This window comes from Vulpes vulpes, chromosome 3 (genome assembly GCF_048418805.1).
Source record: "Vulpes vulpes isolate BD-2025 chromosome 3, VulVul3, whole genome shotgun sequence".
In the NCBI taxonomy this organism is placed as follows: domain Eukaryota; kingdom Metazoa; phylum Chordata; class Mammalia; order Carnivora; family Canidae; genus Vulpes; species Vulpes vulpes.
Window position 1 is genome coordinate 12,220,421 of NC_132782.1, and position 26,049 is coordinate 12,246,469.

Below are 26,049 nucleotides of genomic sequence, written 5' to 3' on the forward strand. Positions count from 1 at the left end.
TACTTGGACCCCGAGCTCAGTCACTCATCAGGAATTGCATCTTTACAGATTTGGAAGGAACTGAGAGACATTATTACCAATGGTCCTATTATTATGTGAAGGATTCTTCCCCGAGATTCTTCCCCTGTTTCAACTGACACCGAAACACTGTGAACTCTTTGGAAGACAAATGTCAAGGAAATAAATGTTATGCATTGCTAATTTTAAATGCACTTGCCATATGCTGTCTATTATAATAGAAGTATTTTTATCTGATTTTTGCTATTTATTATCCTTTCCTGCTTTTCAGGTTGAGGAGGCATTATACGTGTTCATAAGTGTTTTTCTTTCCCTCTGATATAAAATTCTTACTTTGTTCCCATTGAAGGAACTCTTTAAGAATAAGGCAAAAATTAATTAAACTATTCTTAAAATGTCAAAAAAAAATTCTGCTACAATGCAATATTGACTTCTAGAATAGAATTCAGTGATTCATCACTTATATACAACACCCAGTGCTCAACACAAGTGACTTCCTTACTACCCATCACCCATCTAGTCCTGTTTTTTCCAAAGAGAAACAGAAGGAAGAAGAATGCTACCTCAGAGAGCACATGTGGTACATATAACTCAACTAAAAATATATGGGAAAGAAGCCTGACTCAGAAAGAAACTCTTTGGCTTCAAAGATAAATTGGTATGGGATCGTGCAAAAGTAAAATGATCTCAGACAGACATTCACAAAGACATCCAGAATCATTCACAATTTATGAAGAGTCATAAACTGGGACCCTCTGGCCATGAAATAGAACTTCTGTCTGCTTCACACTGATTCTCACAAGCTAGCACTTATCATTTGCCCTAAGGCATTAATTAAGTAAAAATGTGACCAGCACTGCACATTTAAGAGATCACTCTGGCACCCATTTTCCTAGTAGGATCCTATATCTTCCTGAAGCATAGTGCCCTTTGTCTTCTGTGTCCAGTTCTCCCATTTTGGTTTCTTGGTATCCTTCTTCTTAAGGCTTCCTTCTGCTAATTGATTTACAGCATGATTATGATAATAGTAACAGTAATGATAGGCTTAATTTGTTAATGACTTATGATATACCACACCAACGTTAACTAGAAAGTGTTTAATCCTCTTAATAGTATGATAAATGAGGTGTTATTATTATAAATAATGAATCATTTTTCTAATTTAACAAATGATATATTATTTTATAAATGAGAAAATTAAAGATTGTAGAGATTAACATGTTTGTTAAAGGTCATACAACCAGTAAGAGGCAGAATCAGAATTCAAATCCAGGACTTTGGGAAAGGCCCAGATACTTCACTTGTATGTCAAAACAAACCATCCATAGTCTTTCTGAAAATATGTGGAGAATGTACTCACAAGGCAGCTGCTATGTAATTATAAAATGGATAAGAAAGTATCAAATTTTCAGACTGTTACTTCAAAGAGATATGCCAGCAGAAAAGAAAAACATGCTATCAACTCCCAAGATGGTGAGTGACCCTCTTTGGAAATAGTATTGTTACAGACCTCTGAATCTCTGCAAAGTTACTTAAAACAGTATCACCAGAAAGTTGACTCGGTACAATGATTCATACTGTGAATTCTGGATATGGATAATTATGTAATTACATATCCATATGATGTAAAAAATAAAGAAATGACAGTCATGACAATCAGAGAAGAACTATGGTTATATAACATGCATTAAGAGACTCACCAAATTTCCCACAGTAAGTACATTTTTGAATTCATCAGTCATTGGGTGATGCTCCATAGCCATAAACAATGTGTTTAAAACTATGCAGATGGTAATAGCAAGATCTACAAAAGGATCCATGACAATAAAATAGACAAGCTTTTTGAATTTTATCCAATATGGAGAACAATTCCAGATCAAGAATGTGTGTGCAAATCTATACCACCAAGGTGGACATTTTTGTCTGGACTCTTCAAGTTCTGGGGGAAAAAAACAGCAGAGAACAGTAAGTCAATCATTTATTTATTTTATTCCTAACCAGGTACAAATCAGCAGTACTCCAACACTGAAACAAATTTTCTGTTTACAAATTTACAAGTTTAACAGTACTTCTATGAAAGCATAGCATAGGGCAGCCCTGGTGGCTCAGTGGTTTAGTGCTGCCTTCAGCCCAGGGCCTGATCCTGGAGACTCGGGATCGAGTCCCACGTCAGGCTCCCTGCATGAAGCCTGCTTCTCCCTCTGCCTGTGTCTCTGCCTATGTCTCTGCCTCTCTCTCTGTGTCTCTCATGAATAAATAAAATCTTAAAAAAAAAAAGAAAGCATAGCATATTACATAGAAAATCTTACATTACCAATGTTCATTTACTAGAGAAAGTATAAGTTAGGGGAAGGCAATGAAATTAATGACTTAAAGCAGATACAGGCAACTCCCTGAGAAACATACACCTAACATGTGATGGGAAACAGGAGAACCTATGTTTTCTTAATGGAGAAGTATATATTTTCCACCAATATATATCCTTTCACAGGTGAAAACGATCTCAGAACCAAGAGACTAGAAATAACTTATGGAGTGACTCATTCAATAGATATGTCATGCCGTGAGCCCTTTCATTTCTTACCATTAAGTTTAAGAGGTAGGTGGAAACTTTGTTTGAGGCCATCATGGTATTTTTGGGTATGAGGTAATCTATGGATGGGGTGGGACCTCTGGGGCATGTTGTAGGGGGTGAGGGTGGGAGCCAGCACATTTTAAAAGTTGCCATCCTTAATTCTCTTCTCAATGCGTCTCACGGTCTAACCACTATTGTTTCCATTATGTTCTCTGAATTGCTTTCTTAATGTCTTTTCATCATAATCTGGATAGATGTTACATCACATATTATCATTTTATAATTTTACTGAATGTGCTCAGGGATACCCATTTATAGACATCTGGAAGTATGTATTATTTTCTTGCATATTAGAGAGATGAAAATTTCAGAGAGACTAGTTTAAATTTCTAAGACTATATAGTGAGAACCACACAGCCCTAGTTTAGCCTAGATTTCTTCATTAATAACCATTGAGCTTTTTATCTTTGCGAAGTCCTATCACTCAATGTCTTTAATCACAGAAAACTTTATCAACTTTTTGAGCACATAAAGACCATTCCATTAGTATCCATTGGTTATCTTTACTCTTGTTTATAATCAATTTTTATTCTTTGAATTCTTCCTAAGAACTTCATATACCTATTTAAGACTGAGCAGAATTTATCTAAATTCTGTTTATAAAAATCTCTATGGGTAAGTAAGCGAGTATTATTACATACCTTCTACAGTGTTTGTTAATATGCTTACTCTACTCATTGCTCTTTGTCTCAGATTTGGATCATTCAACATGTCTTCAGAAAGGAGATAAGAACTGGAACGTCTTTTCTTGTGTATTTGATTAGTTGTACCCTGAAAGAAAAAAAGATGATTAATTAAGCTTCTAAGAATAGAATTCTAATAAATTATAGGTGTAGAATAAAATCTTGCTTAGGTGGTTGTAGTTCTTAAATAAAAGTAGAGACTAGGTTGCTGGGTTGGAATCATAGCTCTGCTACTCATGGGTATGTATAATTGGAGAGTTACTTAACTCCTGTCTCAGTTCTAGTATTGGTAAAATGGAGATAATCATAGTACTTGCCTCATATTCTTACTTTGAGGATTAAAAAAATTAATGCTTAGAAAAATAAAAAATAAAACAAGTTGTTTTTGTTGTTACAGTCATGTTTATCATCTATTTTTCTGGGTCTTGAATTTATTCAGATAGTTTTACCATGTAAGAGTCCTACATGAAAACAGCTAGACATGTACTGCAGTGATGTGTAGTAAAGGGGCAGAGCCTCAGTTTTCTCTGATAAATTTCTGTAATTATTGTTTGTTGAGGTAATAGCATTAATGGTGGTGACTGTAATGGTTGTCTCATATTTTGCTCTGAGTATGATGATAAATGACTCCATTTGAAAAGCACAATGGGGGACTGGTGGGAACTAGAGCAAAGTGGAGAATGTAAGCTCCATCTAAAAGAGGTGACCACTGTTCTGCTCTAAAGCATTGTTGCCATGCAGGAATATGAGCTCAATCTTACCAGGTACACTCACTTTTGTGTGAAAATGTCTTATTTTTGAATCTTGGCAACCAATTCAAAGTTAAAACAGTATGCTGGTTCCGTGCAAGCCAATAATACACACACATACACACACCACTCACACACATATATACACACAAACAACTATACAACTCTCTATGTATATCACATATCTATCTGCTTTGTTGTAGCATGTATTTATATGCACTTTACAAGCATATAAATATGGTTCTAGAGTTTTAATGTTGTATAGTTGTTTGGATATAGTTATATATGTGTGTATCTCAAAACATGGACACATGGGCATAATATCTGCATATGTGTCTGTATGTGTATGTGCAGACATGCACACATACATATCTGCAGGTTGCTTTTCATAGAGATCTATCAGATACAATCTCTAATTTACTGACTTCCCAGAAACAGCAATTTTTCTACCAGTCAAACGAGAGTAACAAATTCTTTTTCATGTAGACATGTTTTAGTTGTCAAGGTTATATTATTTGTCATGCATTTTTTTCATCTGTACATTTTTACCACACTATTACATTTACTGCATTTCTGTTGAATCTTAGAGTATCCAGAGTTTCATATTTTGTTTCAGGATTTATAGTAACACTGATTTTCCTATGGTAAAAGTAAGGTCTTAAAACATTTTATTTAAAGGTATGAAATATCACACAAATTTGATATAAATTATATATTTCACAGATAATATGTCATTGAAAAGAAAAACACAGCAAAGATCTGGTTCCATAGAAATTTAACATGCTCACTTGATAAGGAAAAATATCTTGACAGAAGGGCCAAAGCTGTATCATGCAAGCACAGAGGTCACACGTTACCTAAAAGCACATGCGTTCATTCCAACTGAAATATGTTTGTGGCCATGACTTTGATGGAACTTTATTCTCAAGAAAAATACTATATCATCTGAAAATATAAATATATGAATAAGCAGCATGGGTTCAAAGCTTGTTAGGCTAGTCGAAACTCCTGCTGATATTTAGTAATGCAATGCAACATAGTGAGTGGTCTAAAGAGGTCTAAAGAGACCTGGAAACTCCAGAAACCAGAGAGATCTCTTTTAAGCCTAATCAGACTCTTTTGCTAACCAATTACTTCTAAACTCTTGAAACTGTTTCTTTGGACTAGTTGTTTTGTTTTTGCTTTTATGCATGTATATTCGTATTAGTGTATGCAGTATATTATTTTTTTATTCATAGACTCCAGACAAAAAAAGTTTTTTAAAAATGAAAATAGTAATTTTCACTTATGTATGGGGAAAAAGCATAGCTATTCTAAATTATTTCTGAGTTAAGAAGTCTACCACACATTGGAGAGACAGCAAAAGTGTGGTGGGTTAAAAGCACAAGGTCTGAAACAGAAGGTCTTTGTTTGAATTTCAGGACTACTATATATATATTAGCTGAATGAACTTGAGCAAGCTGCTTTACTTCTCTGTGTCTTTGTTTCCCCCTTCCTAAAACAGGAATAATGTATACCACTTTATAGGGCCATTGTGAATATTGAACACACATTTGCTATTATTATTACTATTTTTAAAACTCAATATTCCTTGCACAAGGTATAAACAGTATCTTGAACAAGGTATCAGTAGGTGGCAAATAATCAAAACTTCCTTACAAAAATGAGACCTATTATCAACTGATAAGATCAGCATGATCAATGCATTTCCTGTGTTGATACATTTGCATGTATGTCTTTTATACATTGTTTTGTACAGGGATGGTTTATAATATCCAAGTATAATATCAATAGATAAATTCCTTTTTAAAAAATGGAGTTTCAAATATCTTTGCATTAACATCTACAGCATACAGTATGCAAAGTATGTTAATGAGTTAAAGGTGTGTTTCTAGAGTAGAGGTATTGCAAAATGCAGAGCCATTCACAGGACCAGAGAAGGTCCCACTAGCAGAGACTGAGTGATGCAAGAATAAAGGCCGAGCCATGCCTGAGCTATTCAAAACGTCCTTACGCTGTCATCAGAAGTTGCCTTATCTATTATCACCTCTGGCAGAAGCTGTCCATTGGGGAGCATGAGAGCTGAGGGTCCATCAACCAGGGAGACCACACCATTGCAGTCCACGGCACTGTGCATCTTCCCATTCACCGGCAGCACCGGGGGGGACCTACTGGCTTGGCTGATGTTACTGCTGCGCCGCTCCCGAGGTCTGTGGGGCACAAACAGTGAGCCCCTCCTGCTTTCACTGTCTCCGAAAATGCTATGCTCATCGTCGGCAAATTCAGTCTCAGAGCCGATATCTTTCCCTCGACCTTTGAAACTAAAAAGACTTGTTCTGCTGCTGCGCCTTCCAGAAAACAAGGAGCCTCGAATGCTGAGCGGTGACTGCAGAAAAGAGAAGAGATGACACTTATCTGCTGAAGCACCAAGAATAGAGCACACAGAACTGGCTACTGACACGGCTGAGTGGAGGTCAGGTGGCTCCATTCTGGTTTAAAAGGAACATAGTTAAAAACAAAGAAATCCGGCAGCAAGACAAATTCTTCCAAATAAGGGATGAAAAGATAGGATGAATTCATCCTTTTAGGAACAGGTAAATTATTCATTGCCGTACAGATATTTTCTACCATGGCCTCTACTGTTCTTTTTTTCTTTTTTCTTTTTAAGATTTTATTTACTTATTTGAGAGATAGAGAGAGATAGCAGAGTAAGAGAGAGAAGGCCTGAGCTGGGGGTAGTGGCAGAGGGAGAGGAAGAAGTAGGCTCCCCACTGAGCAGGGAGCCCAACGTGGGGCTTGATCCTAGCACCCTGGGCTCATGACCTGAGCCAAAGGCAGATGCTTAACCAACTGAGCCACAGGTGCCCCTATACATTGATCCCTAAGTTCTCTAAGTAACTGACACTTTCTTGAGGCCAAAGACCACACTGTATGCTTCTTTGCCTTCCATTGCTTGCAACTCCACTTTACATATTGGAAACTCAGTCAAGGTACATTGAGAAAGACCTTTTAATGTCAATGAGTTTACGAAGTCATAAAACACTAGAACTTGAGAGAGATTGCCCAACACCAAAGAGGGGTAAGTCACATTTATTTGACTCGTGGCCAGGACAAACTGTGTCCATAAACCAAACTGAATGTTTATTCTTTGGAAGTACCTATTTCAATAAATGTTAGTGCTTCCTATGGACAGGACAAAGTGGCAGGCACTCTGAATACTGGAAAGTAAGCATAACAAAGTCTCTGTTTTAAAACTAGCTTGGATTGTTCTTGTCATATTTCCTTTTATTGATATCACATGTATTCAAATTCAGTCTCTCCAGCTAAATTATAAAATCTATTATGGCAGGGACTCTATGTTTTATTTGTATGTCTGTCTGGCAGTGTCTTAAACACTTAAGCAGTAGAAATTTTAAATGAAGACATAAATGAGAAGGATAGTAATTCTGAGCAGGGCATCAAAGAGCTGACTGGACAAGTGGAGAGGGGAGAGATAAATCTGTGGGATGAGTGGCATCCAAGCTAGTGAATGAAGAATGAGTGCTTGTGCACCAGGAGGAAAACAAAAAGAATGAGTGCTATGACACCAGTGGTTCTACACCACTTAGCGAACACGATATGTACTAAGTAATACAGGTACAGGGAGGGTAGGTAAGAGTGAATGATCATGGTGGACTGAGGGTACATGAACGTAGAGAAAGGAAGGAAATGAAATTGAGGCCAGTCCACAACATGGATAAGTTGTGAGTCTTGTTCTGTGGTCTGTGATTATTCTACAGAGTTGGGCTTTTTTTTTTTTTTTTTTTTTTTTAAGTTGAGCCAAGGGACAGATTTGTTTTAGAAAAATGATTTGGGAAGGTTGTGTGATAGAACACAGGGAAGGGTTCGGAGACCAGAAGCAACTGTTCCTCTTGGAGGTCTGTAGGCAGGGAAACCTGAGATATGGTTTCCAGGAAGGAGAGAAAAAAATGAGAAGTTTTACACAAGCAGAAACAATAAACTGTGCAACTTGATGTTAGTGACTGAGCAGTTTGTGGGTGGAGGTTGTCAAGATGTCTTCAAACTTTCCAGCCTTGGTGACTGCTACTCAGTGGTCCCATGACTTACAGTGGTGAAGAAAAGTGGAGAAACTAGTCAAGTTTAGTTTTTAACCAGTGAGGCCTTATAAAATACAGACTAGATAAAAATGTAGGAGTTAATATATAGTGTGAATGATTCTTTTTTCATTTCTACGACAGTTCTCATGAATACTTTGTTTTGAAAAGAGAAGATCATTTGACAATGCTGAAACTATAAGCTCCTTCAAAAATGGGTCAAACTTCCATGGAAAACTATGGACATCTATGTGCTTTCATTAAATGTCCAATGTTTTTTGCCTAAAAACACCGATGAAGTTGCTCACTTTCCTCTCATGAGATCCTGGACTTCAAAATGAACCATTTGCTCTGTAATCCTACCCCTGGTGAAATGCATTTGGTAGCTGCAGGAGTACCTGGTTAGGGGTAGACAGCCTCTTCTCACGTGCTCGTCTATGACCTTCAACACCAAGATGGAAACTTTGTCTCCTGATGCTCTCCTCTGACTCCGATTTGGACAACTTCTCATTGTCTCCTTTTTCTTCCCCACTGGAGAGCTTCTTTTGATTCCTTTTTTTTCTTCTGTTTCTTCTTTCTTTAGCACTTTTAGAACTCAGTTTGGATGTTTCAGAGGAACTCTCAGAGAAGCCCATCATTCTGCTTCTCCCAATACTTGTGTATTCAGCTGCTGCTATTGCAATCGCCTGTTGGACCAAGAGGCCACACATACAGTAAGTCATTTCCAAAGTCTGGGGAACCCTATGCTAGGGCAGCTCTCTGCGAGGAATATAACTGCACCATGCATATAATCACGTCCCTTGTACATGAGTAATGCTGTTTTCTTTGCACTATGACCAGAGAACTTACAGAGCATATATTTATTGCTTCTCTTGTATTGTAATAAGGCCCCATTTCACTTTGGAATTAAACTATTGCACATTATTACTATATTGATAGTAAAACAATTAAAAATAGTTTATGTGAAAGTTTTAGTAGTTAATTTTGGAACATAAAACTCACATAAACTCACATAAACATAAACCTGAATACGTGTTATTCAGGTAATTAACTCACTATTATCAATAGAGTCAGGCACTCAGTTTAATGAAGACTGAATAGTCTGAAAATGAAAATGAATTATTATAAAATCATCTCAAAAAAATGAGAGACTTCTAAGGGTTTCCTAAAAGATTCTTGGGATGGCCTAGTTTCAATGCTTTATAAAAAAATTAAGCTTTATTATTAAAATAATCCTTGTAAAAATTTGGAAAATAAGGGCATTGTGAATAAAAAATAAAAATCACTCAAAATCTTATATCCTGGAAATAACTGCTGTTAATATGTCTTCCAATCTTTATACATAATTTTTAAATTGTTTGTATGTTATACTCAATTTCGTATCTTCTTATTTAATATGTGATTATATTAACACATTTCACTGTCATAATATTCTTAAAACACCTAATTTTATGGCTGAATAATACTCCAAGAGACAAAAATATCATAATTCTACTAATTTTAAAAAATTTAAATGCTTTTTGATTTTTAATGTTACCACAATACTGCACTGGACATCTTTCTGCATTCAAGTTCTCTGCATTACAGATTACTACCTTACACCTAATAAGTTAGATGCTTTGAAGATATTTAACTTAGGTTGAACCATCAAATAATTTTTAAACTCTTGCAGAATATTTAAATTTGTGTTTTCAAGGTACAAACCTTCCCAACTTCTCCCCTGAAGCGCCCCTTTGGAGAGGAATGTGAGGAAGAATCCTCTGGAATATGTGCCTTAACCTAAAGCATCCATAACCATCAGTATAGACTTTCTTAACATCTCATGTTTTTTACCTTAAAAGTTCTTGCCACATTAACAAAAATCGATGCACATTTTGCTTTCTACCCCATAGGGTATCTGTTAACTTAAATATTTAAATAATTTTCCCTAAACTTTTGTATGCAATTGTTACACATCCTATCTGTTTTGGGACTGTGCATAATGTACACATACTGAGGCCTCATGGATAACAGGGTTAGGAGGAATGGCTTAGAACAGTCTCTGTGCTGGAGTGAGCTGATGATAGGGAAAGGTACAATGGGACAGATGCCAATTCTAACTCAATCAAGAATTGGTTCCTTTGACCACATCAGAAAGAAAATTCTATTTATATTTATAAATACAGTAAGGAAAACTTCCCTAGAAAGGCCACAGAGCCTCTGCTATCCCCCTTTGGACTTCGACTCCTAGGAAGAATTTTAAATGAAATAAGAATACCTCAGCTTCTTCTTGTTCTTTTTTAAGACGATCTAACATCTGTTGAAATTCTAACTCCTTTTGCCTTGCTTCTTCAATGTTTGCCTGATTCTGTTCTTCATAGGCCATGGCAACCACAGCAAGGATCAAGTTGATTAGATAGAAGGAGCCCAGAAAAATCACCACAACAAAAAAGATCATGTAGGTTTTCCCAGCAGCACGCAGTGTCTAGGGAAAAATGGAAATCATTATTTTAGTGACACAAAGATTCCTGGTAAATTATTTCAACTTCAATGGCATATTAGGCCTGGAAAAGGTGAGGCAGGTCTGTACAAACCCATGTTATCAAAAGTATAAAGGAATAAAATTATATCTCCATGGAAAACAATGAGTGTGAAAATACATACTTTTTCAGCATAAAAGATATAGTAGCAATCCATTAAACTTATATTAAAATCAGGTATGATTCTTTACAATTTTTAAGACTAAGGCTCTTGCAATTTTTCTTTATCTGCAGTCTGAAAATTACTCAGAAACCCTCTGCTCTGCTCATTTTCAAATTAGAGGACCAGATAATATGTATAGTTCCTTTCTTATTGATAAAATTCTATCTTTAGCAGGAAGTGTTAATGATGATGTATTATGTTCACACAAAGCAGGAAGCCCCACTGAATGATCTTATCTGCTCATCTACTGTTATATTTACTTTCCATTAACATGTATTAGAAATTTTTGAATGCAGTCTACGGTAAAAAAAAAAAAAACAAAAACAAAAAAACAAACAAACAAACAAAAAAACGGCCTAAAAAGATAGTACATGAAAAATCTCTCTCCTATCTCTGATGCTCCCTTATTTCCTTCTCTATCAGTTATTAATGTTACAGTTTCTTTTCTTTGATAAATTCTTAGTTGTGGAATTGTTAGATTAAGGGGCATATTCATTTTAATTTTCATAGAGGTTCCCATGTTGCACTCTGCAGTGGTTCCCAGCAACATATGAGAAAGTCTGCCTCCCCACATCTCAGCCAGACAGCACCTCTCTTTTGAGCTCCGTCATTCTAACAGGTAAAAAATCTGATGTTACTCTACTTTTAATTTGCATTTCTTTAATTCTGAGTAAAAGTGAGCATCTTTTTATATAAAGTTGTTTGTATTCCCTTTTTCCTCTAAAGTATATAATTTATTTATATAATTTCTATATTCATTTATAATATTATCAGAAATTAAGTAGACATAAGACAGGCCAAAGGAACAATCTGGCAATTCTGAAAAAGGGATTCATTTTTATTTATAATACAGAATGACCATTCTCTTCTCCTTCCTCTTGGGGTTGAGTGCTGAGAATATGTAAGTGAAAAGATGCAGCCTCTAGGACAAAAAAAGATCACATTTAAGCTGGAGAGCGATGGCCATGGGAATGAACAATGAAAGCACAAGCCATGGATAAACTGAGGAATATTCAAATGCCATGTAGGTCTAGGGGAATGAGCAATTGAGTCAGCATGTGCAGAAAACAGTGTGTACAGGAGAGCAACAAAAGACCATGACAGCGTATTTCCTGCTATTTACTTAGGACCCATGGGATGCTATATTCAGAAAGGGGGAAAGTGAACTAGAGATCAAATAAGCCAAAAAAGATATGAAAATAATATATGATTTTAAGAATTTTCTAATCTCATAAAGCTGGAAGTAAAACATGTCTAATTTTACTGATAAGACAATAGGGTTTTGTCCTTTCTAAATTGAGGAAATATCTCATATAAAGTCTGAGAAGGAACATTCACCAGATTTTTGCATTCGTTGCATTCAAAATTGCAACGAATGTTTCTCTTGGCACTCACCTGTTGGTAAAGGTTTTCCCAGTAATCCTGGGTCATTAGCCGAAACAAGGCCAAGAAGGCCCAACTGAAAGTGTCAAAGCTCGTGTAGCCATAATCAGGGTTTCTCCCAGCTTTCACACACTTGTACCCTTCTGGACACTGACTACATATGAAAAAGAATATCACAAGTTAGACTGTTTCCAGGATGTGTGTAAAGGGGAATACAAAACAGTTAGATAGTCAAGGTTCCTTTCCTAGAGGGACAATACTTAATAATGGTTAAGAACACATTATCTGGAATCAAGAAGAACTGGGTTTGAAGCCCAACCCTATTATTTACTAGTTGGTGACTTTGTCAAATTACTGAAATTCTTCAAGATGCAGTTCATTCTTTCTGTGAGAAGAGGATAACACCTACTTCAAATAGTTAAGACTGCTGTTAAGTTAAAAAAAATAATGTATGCAAATTACCTAGCCTAGTTCCTGAACATAGAAAGCATTTAATAAATGGTACCTGCTATTAGTATCATCATCAAAACCTGGAAACTTCTACTGATGTCAAATAATAGTTCTTGCATCATAAATACTGATATATAGGCTTCCACCAAAACTGGGTTCCCCCAAATTATTCTTGGAGTAAGAATTAAAAAATAGCCCAAATAGAGCAATTATATAAGTTCATAAAGATTTGCAGCTTTATGGTATTTTTCTAAAATTGGTGGATTGATACCCATGATGCTCTGAACAGTGTTCTGAGCTGTCTCCGAGGGCAGCAACTCTATCTGTTTACTTTAACGTTCCCAGGGTACACAGAGCCTGGTGAAGAAATATCTGGTCGGGGGAGAACAAGAACAAAGGCACTCCAGCAGAAATGAGGTGATGTATAGGAGAAACTACAAGATGGGCATCTTGCATATATGGGAGATTCTTAAAATATCTTTACCGAAATCCATGGGTTCCTTTTGTTTAGGGTGCCAAATTGTCACTGCATTCATTCACCTATGAGTCATTCTTGATTGGAAATAGAATTTGGGAATGGAAGAAAAAGTTGATTCTGTAACTTTTCTTTCCATAAAAAGAAAGACTTGAAACTATGCAGGCAACTTTTGGTGGAGTTTTCCAGTTTCATTTTCTTAAGATTTATATGACTTGTATCTTGTTTGAATTCAAGCACTACCTCCAACTTTTGCTTTCAGAAGTAGGCACTAACAGGGACGCCTGGGTGGCTCAGTGGTTAAGTGTCTGCCTTTGGCTCAGGGCATGACCCAGATTCCTGGGATCGAGTCCCACATTGGGCTTTCTGCAGGGAGGCTGCTTCTCCCTCTGCCTGTGTCTCTGCGTCTCTATGTGTCTTTTATGAATGAAGAAATAAAAACTCTTTACAAAAAAGAAGAAGTATGGACTAACCATAAATTTGTAAAGTTGGGACTCACTGTGGGACAGAATAATGCCATGATATATATGAAAACAATATAAAAATCAGAGGTCCTTACTTTAAAAAAAACTGATTGGATATGCTTTTCCTTTTTTTGTAGCCTTTGACTAAAAACAAATATTACTTACCCTGAATCTGTGCTCGAACCACAAAGGAGAGCATCCTTAGATCCCTCTAAGTAATAAAAATATTCTGTTTAGGAAGAAATTCAACAATATAACATTAGAGAGTGCAAGCTTTAAGAGTGACACAGATGATAAATTAATTAGTATAGGCATATTCACACACACATTCAGGCCCAGTCTCAAGCAATGTACAATCATTTATTTATCATATTCTTGTATATTCTCCTTCAAATATTTATTGATAACCTCTTATGGGCCAGGCAGTGAATATAATAATAAAAGCATGATAAACAAGATCATTAGTTTTATGGATCTTTCTTTATGTGTAGGGAAGGGGATGTGTAAATTGGGGATGGAGAAGGACAGGTAAATAAAGAAATATACAAGGTATTTTCAGAAAGCAATAAATGTCCTAAAGAAAATAAGACAATGAAGGGACACCTGGGTGGCTCAGCGGCTGAGCATCTGCCTTCGGCTTGGGGCGTGATCCTGGAGTCCCGGGATCGAGTCCCACATCAGGCTCCATGCAGGGAGCTTCTCCCTCTGCCTATATCTCTGCCTCTTTCTGTGTGTGTCTCTCATGAATAAATAAATAAAATCTTTAGGAAAAAAAAAGAGAAAAGGTCAGGGAAGGCCTTTCTAAAGATATGACATTTAAACTGGGGCCTAAATGCTACAAAGAAGCTGCCATCCAAACACCCTGGGAAGAGGTATTCTTGCAGGGTGAAGAGCAGGTGCAAAGGCCCTGAGGCAAAAGTGAAATTGGTGTGTGGAAGAAAGAGCAAGATGGCCAGCTTGGCTATGGTGCAGTGAGTGGAGAGAACTACGGTGGCAGAGGTAAGCAGGGGTCAAATGATGGAAGCCTTGGTATGTTATGAAAAGATGTTTGGATTTTAAGTATAATTAGAAGTAATAGAAGTGGGAGGTAGAGATTGGAGATAATAATCACATTTTAAAATATCCCTCTGGTTGTTTTGTGGACTGTAGACTATAAGAGAGCAAGTGTGGAAGCAGGGAAATGATTTAAGTGACTACAGTGAGAGGCAACATGGATAAAATTCAGAGAACAGCTGTGTGCATGAGAACAGAGTAGACAGGACTTGTTGATAGAGTCGGGCGGGGGGTGGAGAGGACACAAGAATATGATCATCAAGTAGACAGTTTTTAAAGCCGTGGGACTTGAGTTAACCCAAAGAGAAAGTGTAGCTCAGAAAGGGAAGGGGAGAAAAGAGAAGGAAGGGAGCCCCCAACTGAGGCCCAAAGCATTCTAGAAGAGGTGGAGCCAGCAAGGCAATATCATACATAAATGGAACAATGCAACTTGTCTCCTGAAATTCTTGTTTATTCACCAATCACTATTTATGTAGGACTTATTAAGTTCCAGATATTGAGGCTGTGGCAGTGAGCAAAATGCACAATTTCTCACCGTGGCACTCTTTGTATCCATTATCAGGCATTAAGGGATCTTATAATCTCTTCCTCCATGCACTATTAAGGCTTATTCCTAAAACACAGAGCTGATCCAACAGTGCACAGTAAATGTATAAAGAACTAAAATATTCCACTCTTTTTAGTAAGGGCCCATCTTCCTATTTGGCTCAAATTGAAGGAATAAAGATGTAATTATTAGGAGGCTTTTGAAGTAATAGTGGAAGAAAGACTTTGAAGTCAGATATACTTGGATTTGAATGTTGCTCCTACCCCTTCCTACGTAGGTGAATGATCTTACCACTTTAACGGTTAGCCACTGCCACTACATGTGTAAAATGTGCATAAGAATGCCTGCTTTATAGAGATATTGTAGAGCATAAATAGGATATTGCATGTAAAGCACTTAATACAGTGATGCACACGTTCTACACAGCTGCTCAGAGAGCAGCAGCTATCATTATTAAACTATTAAACAATCCAGGTAAGATTAATTGACTGAATTACACATCATTTTGTCTTCCACAGAAGATAAAAATCTTAGAGGACACAAATAAAACAATAAAGCCCCTTCATTTGAGGTGACAATTTAGCTGGGAATGTACATGAACAACTTTTTTGAAAAAGAACTCCTGTACCTCAGGTAGGGTGGGCATGATAGAATAAGGAGGGAGGAGGTTAAGATGCAACTTTTTGTGCATAAGCCTCCAAGATATTATTATTATGGAAGGACTGCTTTAGAATTATCCTTTAAAGGAACGCTGGCTCACGTTTACCGGTGCTTGAGGAGTTGCCTTACAAGAATGGGGCTCTTGAGCTGCCTGTGCTAGCACATGGTAGGGTGACCAGACTCAAGTCGGTACAGGAATGATGAAAGCTAAAGCAATGGCAGTAGTTTACTCTGGTCTTATAGAACACTCTGAATTCACCCCTAAATAAGCAGACATTAAATGGTTAGAATAATTAGCCCCAAGAGGATTTAAGGTTAATGTGTAAAGGAAAAATGTAATGCAAAGAGAAATAAAAACATATGTCCACAGTAAAACTTACACATGAATGTTCATAGAAGCATTATTCACAATAGCCCCAAAGTGGAAACAACTCAGATGTTCATTAGTTAATGAATGAATAAACAAAATGTAGTATATACGTGCAATGGAATATTATTTAGCAATAAAAAGTGAATCAACTGCTGCATGGATGAACCTTGAAAACAATCTCAGTGAGAGAAGCCAGACACAAAGACCACATGTTGTATAATTTTACCTATATAAAATATTCAGAATAGGTAAATCTATATAGTGACAGGATGATTAGTAGTTGTCAGGGGATGGTGGGGTGGAGGGAATGGATAGTGACTGCCTGTGAGTACACGATTTCTTTTGAGGGAAGTGAAATTATTCTAAAATTAGTGACATTGTACAATGTGAATATACTGTGAATATACTATAAAACATGGAATTGTGTACTTTAAAAGGGAGGATTTTATGGTATGTGAATTATATAAAGCTGTTAAATAAATGTAATTCAGTACAACAAAACAAAGGTTGCAGATAGTAATAGATAAGCCCCAACCTCACAGTAAAAGACATATATGGATAAAAGGAATAAGAAAATTGCAAAATCCATACAACAAAATTCTGGAACGGAGATCAAGTGCAGATTCTGAGGAAATTTTCAATTAATTTCAAAGCCAATGATACAGAATGGTGAGACATGACTGGTGACCTTTAGCAACTACATATGACTTGGGCTTTTGGAGTTTATTCTTCAACCAAGAGGCAATAATAAGTCAAGTCTGAGAACACTGGTGCAGGAGATAAAGTACAGGCCAAGCACCTGCAGGTGACACACTGCATTCTGGGAGACTGCGTTCTATGGAGTCCCCGCATGGAAAGCACTTTAGATGAAGACAGGAAAAGCCCTGGGTGTGGTACAGACCAATACTGTGGTTTTTCCAGGACCTTTTAAATGTCAAACACTCAGAAAACTGGAATAAGAGACTATCTTTCTTTATCCCAACAGAACCACACCATATTAGTGTACAATAGCTACTGGAATTTTAGCTATCAGCTGTGCGCATGAACCTTTCCTTCACCTGTGGTAGCAAGAAGGAAGTTTGATGAGTATCAATGTTGACAATGCTTGGTGTCAAAGGAAATCTATAAATTGTGTATTTTGAGACATGATGTTAGATAGTAGGCTCATTTATTTGATGATAAATTTTAAAAACACCTCCAAAAAAGGCTTTGCTGCAGGCACCAGAAAACACTTTCAAAATATATTAGCTTTTCTCTGTGGGGCTGCCTTTACCACTGTAATACTTTCATTTCTTCAAGGGTTCCAGTTCATTTACTGCACCACTTTCTCATATCTATCAACTAACTCTTGGGTTCACTTCTTTCCTTGTCCAATGTAGAATCCAATAGGTAATCGTTATCGTCATTTTTTTATGATTTCCTCAACTTCAAAGTATTTCTCTAAGTCTATCATACTAGCTTGGCCCAACCTTAACTTTACACGTAATCAAAATAAAATAACTGGTAATAATCCTAGTAAAACAGAAAAAGGTTAAATTTAAGTAAGTGTTATAAACTGATTGTTAATTGTAAATGTCAACAATTACCCATATATATTACTTTTATGTTCTATAAATTAAGGAATATAATTCTTTGTAAACTGAAAATAAAATTAAAGATTATATCATTAAAAAATCAGAAACTGGAAAAATAAGCCAAAATAAAATGGAAGGGAAAGTATGCTAAATTCCTCATCAAACACTGATAGTAAAGAAATTATACATTAAATATTTTACTTGAAAACCTTCACTTTTCTCATTTTAGGCTTCCATATTTTTTTTCTGTTTTCTTTATTTACAGTCTCCTACTATACTAGCTAGGTTTCATTTGCTCTTATCTTCCTTAGTGAGTGGGAGAGTACATATTTAGTAAAGTAAAAAAATGATGTATACTCTTCATAATCCAATTCAGATCTTTATTCCTTGATCACATTCTGTCAAAGGCATATACACTTGGAAGTTTCTTGATTTCCTCTCCCCCATTCTGGATCTAATTATCTATTAAGGTTCATGGGTTCATGTGGATAACATCATACAGACACACTGCAGGTGTTAGACAGAAAGCACAATCTTGTTTGATCTCATTCTCACCCAAACTCATCAATAGCTCTGGCAGGAGAAACTGCGGTAGGGGACAATTGTTCAGAAAACACGCAGTTCAGGCTCTCTGTAAGATATTCTAAAATATACTTGTGAATTAAGCAGACTTGAGATTGTGTGCACAGATAAACTCATATGTTTCCTACAGACTAGTTCTGATGAATTAAACTTTGATATAACGCTATTGGCTAGACTCAGGAGAAGCCCTTAGAGCTGTGAAACTACATTGATTATAGGGATAGTGCTGATAAAGCTGAGTGAACCATTCTGCTTTATACAAATCTTCAGAAATACTATCAAGTAGACATTTTAATATGTGATAATTAATAATATTGTCATACTGGGATTCATACAACTACATATGTTATAACACAAGTGTAAAAATATAATTATATTATTATATAACAAATAGATTACCCTATAAACCTAAGTATAAATTACACAATACAACTATAGTATATAAAACACATAAATTCATTTCTCTAGAGCAAATTTATTTATTTTTATCTTATAGAAGAGATTAAGAATTATGTAGCTCTATCATATGTCCAATACCAAAACTGCTACAAAGCTTAGAAACAGGGAGATTTATGAACATATAACATGATCCAAATTCACACTGTGGTAACTTTCTATATATTTGAGTAATTTTGAAAAAATTAAAGAAAGCAACATTTCATTGCTAAAAGAGAACAATCTAATTTTAACCTATTATCAACTAAAGGGACATTCTTACTTTTATAGTCTTCTTCTTCAAGGGTATCCAATAAGCTTGTTAATGTTTCATTATCGTCCAGTGGATCCCGGAGACATTTATGCTTCAGGTTGCCCATGAAGAGCTGTAGCCCAATCAGCGCAAACACACTCAGACAGAACACAGTCAAGATCATGACATCAGAGAGCTTCTTCACAGACTGGATCAGAGCTCCCACAATGGTCTTCAGGCCTGAACACAGGGGCAAAAAAAAAAAAAAAAAAAAAAGTTCATAATGAAATAAAGCCTCTAAATGAGACATAAAAACAAAACACAAGCTTTCCTAGAAATGCATGCATTATATCAAATCAATGACCTTATGTATCCTAGTTCAAAAAAGCCTACTAGCTCAACAGGGTGGATTTGCTGTTATATATATATTTTGTTTCTATATATTACAGCAAATAATAAAAAAATATAAAACATTTCCAATGAGTAGCCAGACTATCAAAATGAAAAATTTGTTTGCTCAAATCATATCCATATTCACTTGTAAATATTATTTTTAAAAGTGCTAATTTAGTAAATGCTTGTCAAACAAACCATCTCTCTATAAAGACATTAAAAGAGGCTGAACTGCAGCGTATAGTGACAACTTAACCAATTTTCAGTTGAGAAATGGTTTGTTGTGAAACGCTAAAAGTACAGTACATCATGCAATACCCTCATGCTGATATTTTTTTAAATCTCTTTTTCTAACTGTATGAAAAGCAATCAAAACAAATTGAAATTTTCGTTCCTGGCTAAACAAAATGCAAAATGATCGGTTACACAGGAAGGAAAATTTCAAGTTGAGATGTGAGCCAAATGGCCATCTTCATCCTCTAAGACCCATGCAATTGATTAAACGCAAAGGCTGACTTTTAATAATGATTGTGAAAACCACAAAAAATCAAATTCAATTAAAATATGTAAGAGAAAATCATTCTTGTCTTTCCTCCAAAAGATCAAAGTCAGCCCCGGTGTTTAACCCCACTCTCACCTGGAATGACTGAAATTGTTTTCAGTGCTCGGAGAACTCTGAATGTTCTCAGCGCTGAGACATTGCCCAAGTCCACGAACTCTGTCACATATCTGTAATAGGGAGTTCACACACAACACAGTGACAACACACACACACACAAACAAAGAACAACTCCCAAATAGTTGGAGTTATGAGTGGCCTAATGCTTCACACCAATCACTCCTTACCTGGAATTACAGAAATAGTTTTCAAAGCTCTCAAGACTCTGAAAGTTCGAAGAGCTGAAACATTGCCTAGGTTTACAAATTCTGTTAAATACCTGTAGAATTAAATCAGAGTTATTCAGAATTTAGATAGAGTCTATGATACTTACCTGTGCCTTTAGTCAAGGTATTACCTATATTTGGGAAATTCAGATTTAAATGGATAGTTTCTGCAAGCCTTCTTTTTCCCCCATCACAACTAATTTAATTTGATTAGATTTGATTTGACCCCTTTTATGTGAGCAAAATACAGATTATTAAAATGGTTTCATGCACTAAAATCCCTACATAAACAATCAAATGCTTTAATTATTATACCTCCACATTATGGTAATGTAGATACTTAATATCCTATAAAATGTCAACAGCAAACCTTGAAAACTGTATGCTAATGAAAAGAAGCAAGACACACAAAAGGTCACATACTATGTGATTCCATTCATATGAAATGCCTAGAATAGGCAAATAGGCAAATGCATAGATTCAAAAACAGATGAGTGGTTTCCAAGCATTAGGGGGAGAAGGGAATGTAATCGACTTATTTTGGGGATGATGGAAATATTCTGGAATAGAGATTAGTGACGGTTGCATAACTTTGTGAAAATACTAAAAAAAAAAACAACAAAACACTGAATTTTATACTTTTAAAGAGGTTAATTTTCATCATATAAATTATATCTCAACTTAAAATGAGACCCCTGAAGAGGCAGCCTTCTTTGACACAGTATGGTCTTACCAGCAGGTGGTAGGTACAACTGCAGTAGTCATGTGACCATGAAAGAAGCAAGCCTGATGGACAAGGAGGTGGAGGTGGGGGTGAGGGAATGGGAAACTAGAAATCTTAAGACCCTTCTCTATTGTCTAAATTCCTCCGATGGACATGTATTACTTTTAAAATTAGATAGATGAGAAAAATATTGTATCTAGGTTGGAGATTTTAAAAAACAATGGAATATTACTGGCAAATATATTTGGGAAAATAACAGCAGTATGAATTAATTAAAATTATATTTTAATGTAATATTTTTCTCTCAAAAATAAGCTGTGGCTGCATATGTAGTACATATATGATTCACTGATGTTAGGATTATATGCAGTGACAGCCCTTATAAAAAGATTTACTTTTCTATATCTTAATATACTTAATTAGCTCTTGAATAGTATAGGTTAATAAAAAAAGAAATGTACTTTATAATTAAAGGCCTGAGCTTTTTCTGTGATTCTTACAGGTTTTATTAGTTTTTAAATAAGACACGGAAAAAAGTGTAATCTCACTTGCACTGCATAGACTATCCATCCAATTGCTGAGAATGGAGGATCAGTCTTAAGGATGTCATATACTTTTGAATGGGAAATGCTCTTTCTCAAAAATTAATATTTGCTTATCAATGACTAGCTTTCACACAGTATCCTTTAAATGCAACTTTACATGCAAGAAAAGTCAGACCCCAAGGACTTGTTCTTACTGAAATACTGATTCTTCTAAGTTTGCCATTTCAAAAACTGAATGTACTTACGCAAAAACAATGACGATAAAATCGAGCCAATTCCATGGGTCACGAAGGAAAGTGAATTCTCCTACACAGAAGCCTCTTGCAAGGATTTTGACAAGTGACTCAAAAGTATATATTCCAGTAAAAGTGTACCTAGACACAAGAATCCAATGGAATATTAAATATAAGGAGAATACAACAGCATGTAAATCTTTTATTTTTTTCTGATCAACCAGAGAAAGGCATCTATTGGAGTGTGGCTATTGGGGAAATCCCTGGATTCACTCTATTAGAATAAACTACAGTAAAGGTATTTCCAGAAAATTTTTAAATGTCTACATTAGAAAGTCGTGGTATTCAAAATGACTAAGAACATAGGTATTAGATCTGCCTGGAAAAGTCCTACATTACTCCTATCAGAAATACACGTCTTAAGAAACAAGGTAGGACATCTGATACATTCATTCTTCTAGAAAAGATTGTAGCATCTGACTATTCTATTCCACTGCTAGCAGATTAATACCACAGAGAAGAAAAAAATAATCGAAAGAAAAGCAACCATATAACATGGGCAGAAAAACACCAAAATTTTTAGAGCTGCAGTAACTTTGTGGCGGGAAAGGAGAGGATTAAAATAACATAGAGATCATATTAAAATGTATTTATACCCACTTACTCTACATTCTTGGTCCAATCTGGAGGGTTACTCATGGTCATAAATATGCAGTTTGTCAGAATAGTGCACATAATAAGCATGCTGAATAAGGTAGCTTAGAATCAAGGAATAGGATAAAAGAACACAGTGGGAACTTTGAATATTTGATAATGACACTTGTTAAAATGCTAACAACTTTTTCCTAGAAAATAATTCTATATGAATTTATACCTTTTTTTCTATTTCTTTGGACAAGGGACTAATATACAAAGTAATTTGTCATAACAATAATTTATCCTAAAATTTATCCTAAATGCTAAAACTGCCATTCTCCCAATTTTCTGAGACTTACATCATATTATATCAAAATTGGTGAACTAAAACCCAAGTCTTTTCAGCTACAAGAGGACTAAAATCTATACTTGAATAAACAGCAAAACCTACATTTTAAAGAACCAATGCCAGTAATCATTTTAAAAAGGATATGAGTGTACTAAAATCTTAATAGATATTCTTCTTAGAGGACTGAATGGAGACAGCATGTACAAAGCAGGGGTGGCATTGAAACGGAAGATTGCTTTCCCTTTGTTCAATACTATGAAAGTCTGTGGGAAAAGAAAGAAAATAGCATGAAATTGAGAATCCAAAATTTCATCCTAGCACGTTTATATCAGCAGTTTACCACATCTGCATGTAGTAGGGTCATAGTAAAGAAACATGCCATCAGACTCAAGCTACGTCGCCATTAACTGCCATTAACGCAGCTGTTTAGGTCACGTTGACCAACGAACTTGGTCCATTTCTTCTTAGTAAATTAAGAAGTGAGACAACTGTGAGCATGGATTGCCTAGAGCTCCCAAAATATAGTGTCTTCTCTTTTTCATATCCCTTGAATACCCAAATCAGTAACAATAAGTTGTGCCACTGGATTAGTTTAGAATATAATTTCCTTCTTTCATTTCACTGCATTTTAAGCAAACTAAATAGAAACTAGCTATCTCTGATTTTTGCCATAACACCTTGAGAATTTTAATACTTGTTGGCTATTGTCATGATTAATGGCAAGTGTTCCAAAATATGAGTCCTTTCAAAAACACATTTTCATCAATTTAAGGAATATTAGAGTTAGAAGAATCCTATTACCCAGTTCAATTTTCCTATTCTAGATATAATTCTAATAACAGCTAAAATAAAAGAACACAAATTAAAGGACTTACTTGCTCCTAACTCAGAGTAATTTTTAAAAATAATACAAATGAACCAAATACTCTTGAAATGTATTATGTAACCATTGCACAATAAGTGACTTTCTCTATGGGTTTGGTATTTAGTTAAAAATTTAAACTCAAACAAATAAATAAATAAATAGCAAATATTTCTTTAATTTTTTCAAAATTACTCAAATATGTAGAAAATATTAATGCAATCTAAGAAAGCTGCTGGGAAATCAGGAAGATTAAGTTCAAATCTTTGTCTAATTTTTCTGTAGTTGGTAAGCAAATTACCTGTATTATTGAGCAGACACTGACTTGGACTTTTGTTGTTGTTTAATCTGAATTTTATATAAGTTTAGGAATGGGTTTCTGGGAACAAATACTTTTCACCAAATTGGGGACCTAAGTTTGAGTATGTTACTTTTTAATTTTATGTGGCAGTGTTTTCATGAAAAGGAAGGAGAATCTGCTATTTTTAGATGCCCTTTTATATTCCTGGTCACTTTCACTATACTAGTTATACCTAAACATGATTTAACATAACGTTCACTTTTACACTTAAAATTAGCTTTAAAATTGATATCTAGTCTTTGAGTACAACCACTATTGTCTTAAATCTTGATACACTGTGCTTTTTAAAATTCATTCATCCATAACGTTCTATAATTGTGTAGTGAGCAACTCTGGCATATGAGGTGATAAAAGGCATTTAACGTAAGTGAGTCTTTGGTTTTACATTCAAGAAACGTCCTAGAAAAGTGATGCATACACAATATCTTGAATACAAAGCAAGATGGGACAAGAATAACACAGAGAAATACAAATGGAGGAGTGTGACAGTGTGGAGGAGACAGTCACACGTGTGTCAGAATTATTAGGGAGAATTCCTGAACCAGAGGTCAGCTGAGCTAACGTAAAAATTGCAACATTACTGTCTAGGCTTGGCCAGATACAGTTACACTGCACTTGAAATTTTTACAAAAAAGAATTCATCTCTCTTTTTAAATTTAAATTCCCAATGTTTATTCAAATCAAAAACTTCTCAGGCACCTGGGTGGTTGAGTGTCTGCCTTTGGCTCAGGTTGTGATTCCAAAGTCCTGGGATGGAGTCCCACGTGGGGATGCCCACAGGGAGCCTGCTTCTCCTGCTGCCTATGTCTTTGCCTCTGTGCCTCTCATGAATAAATACAATCTCTAAAAAAAAAAAATCAAAAACTTCTCTAGGAATATCTGGGTTTACACACACCTAGGAGTTAATTATAGGTAGGAGAATAAGTAAACCTCAAACGAAATTTGAGGGATCAGCATAGGTCCCTTTAAGAAATTCTAAAATCCTGCTATGAAATGCGTAGATGTCAAAGTTTGAATAAATTCTTTTAAATTTTTTAAAGATTTTATTTTATTTATTCATAAGAGACACAGGGAGAGGAAGGCAGACACAGGCAGAAGGAGAAGCAGGCTCCATGCAGGGAGCCCGACATGGGACTCAATCCCGGGTCTCCAGATCATGCCTTGGGCTGAAAGTGGCACTAAACCACTGAGCCACCCGGGCTGCCAAATTCTTTTAATTTTGCTAATTTATTTAAGTATTTGTTGAACATTAAATTAGAGAATTATGGTGTCTAAAAAGCATATGCTTTGGTTTGGATAGATGTGATTCTAAATATCAGATCCACCATTTAGCAGCGTGAGAGCCAGCACCTAGTACCTATAAAGTTTTTTAAGTTTCTGGCACATTGTTAAATTCTTAGTCAATGTTGGGAGCAGCTGCTGAAATTACAGGCAACATATAAGGCACAGAAAATATGAAGATAATAAGACAATGTACCTTTTTTCTTAATACCCATAGCAGAGGGTGATTGGTAATTTATTCTTTCTTAAAGACAAAAAAACTTTCACTTACAAAAAAAGCACAGCATAACACTATTAAAAAGTACTTACATATTCATCACACATAAAAATGAAGCCCTAACTTCTATCGTTAACTGTTCTTTGTTTTAATGAAGCATTGATAATTACACTTAAATACAAATTAATATCTGAGCCCAAGTCAAATTTGGGGTCACTAAGATTTTTAATCCAAGCAATAATTATAATGTAGCAGAAATAAAGTTTTGGTCAATTAGCGTGAGTAACTTGAAACACAAAGTTAACCCGAAAGTTGTAAGCAAAAGTCAAAACTCAACAATACTGATGCACATGTGGGTTAGGCTTTTGATGAGGCTATCTGATACCCAAATACTGGATATTTAAAAGGAATTGGGGACAAGGTGAAGGGCTGGAGTCCTGTCCCAAATGTCGTCTA

General features: G+C 35.5%; 1 protein-coding gene across 2 annotated transcripts in view; it reads right to left on the reverse strand.

The window, feature by feature from the left end:
• Positions 1–26,049, reverse strand: part of SCN9A (sodium voltage-gated channel alpha subunit 9) — a 165,983-nt gene that overhangs the window by 72,614 nt on the left and 67,320 nt on the right. For both annotated transcript variants that reach the window (XM_025994117.2, XM_025994116.2), the window contains exons 3-14: positions 23,017–23,135; positions 22,552–22,641; positions 21,900–22,028; positions 20,347–20,438; positions 19,138–19,347; positions 13,799–13,862; positions 12,257–12,398; positions 10,437–10,643; positions 8,578–8,865; positions 6,100–6,471; positions 3,295–3,424; positions 1,719–1,957 (exon numbers count right to left, since the gene is read on the reverse strand). In XM_025994117.2, the coding sequence (XP_025849902.2) occupies positions 1,719–1,957; positions 3,295–3,424; positions 6,100–6,471; positions 8,578–8,865; positions 10,437–10,643; positions 12,257–12,398; positions 13,799–13,862; positions 19,138–19,347; positions 20,347–20,438; positions 21,900–22,028; positions 22,552–22,641; positions 23,017–23,135 (2,082 nt within the window). The remainder of the gene's footprint in view (positions 1–1,718; positions 1,958–3,294; positions 3,425–6,099; positions 6,472–8,577; positions 8,866–10,436; positions 10,644–12,256; positions 12,399–13,798; positions 13,863–19,137; positions 19,348–20,346; positions 20,439–21,899; positions 22,029–22,551; positions 22,642–23,016; positions 23,136–26,049) is intronic.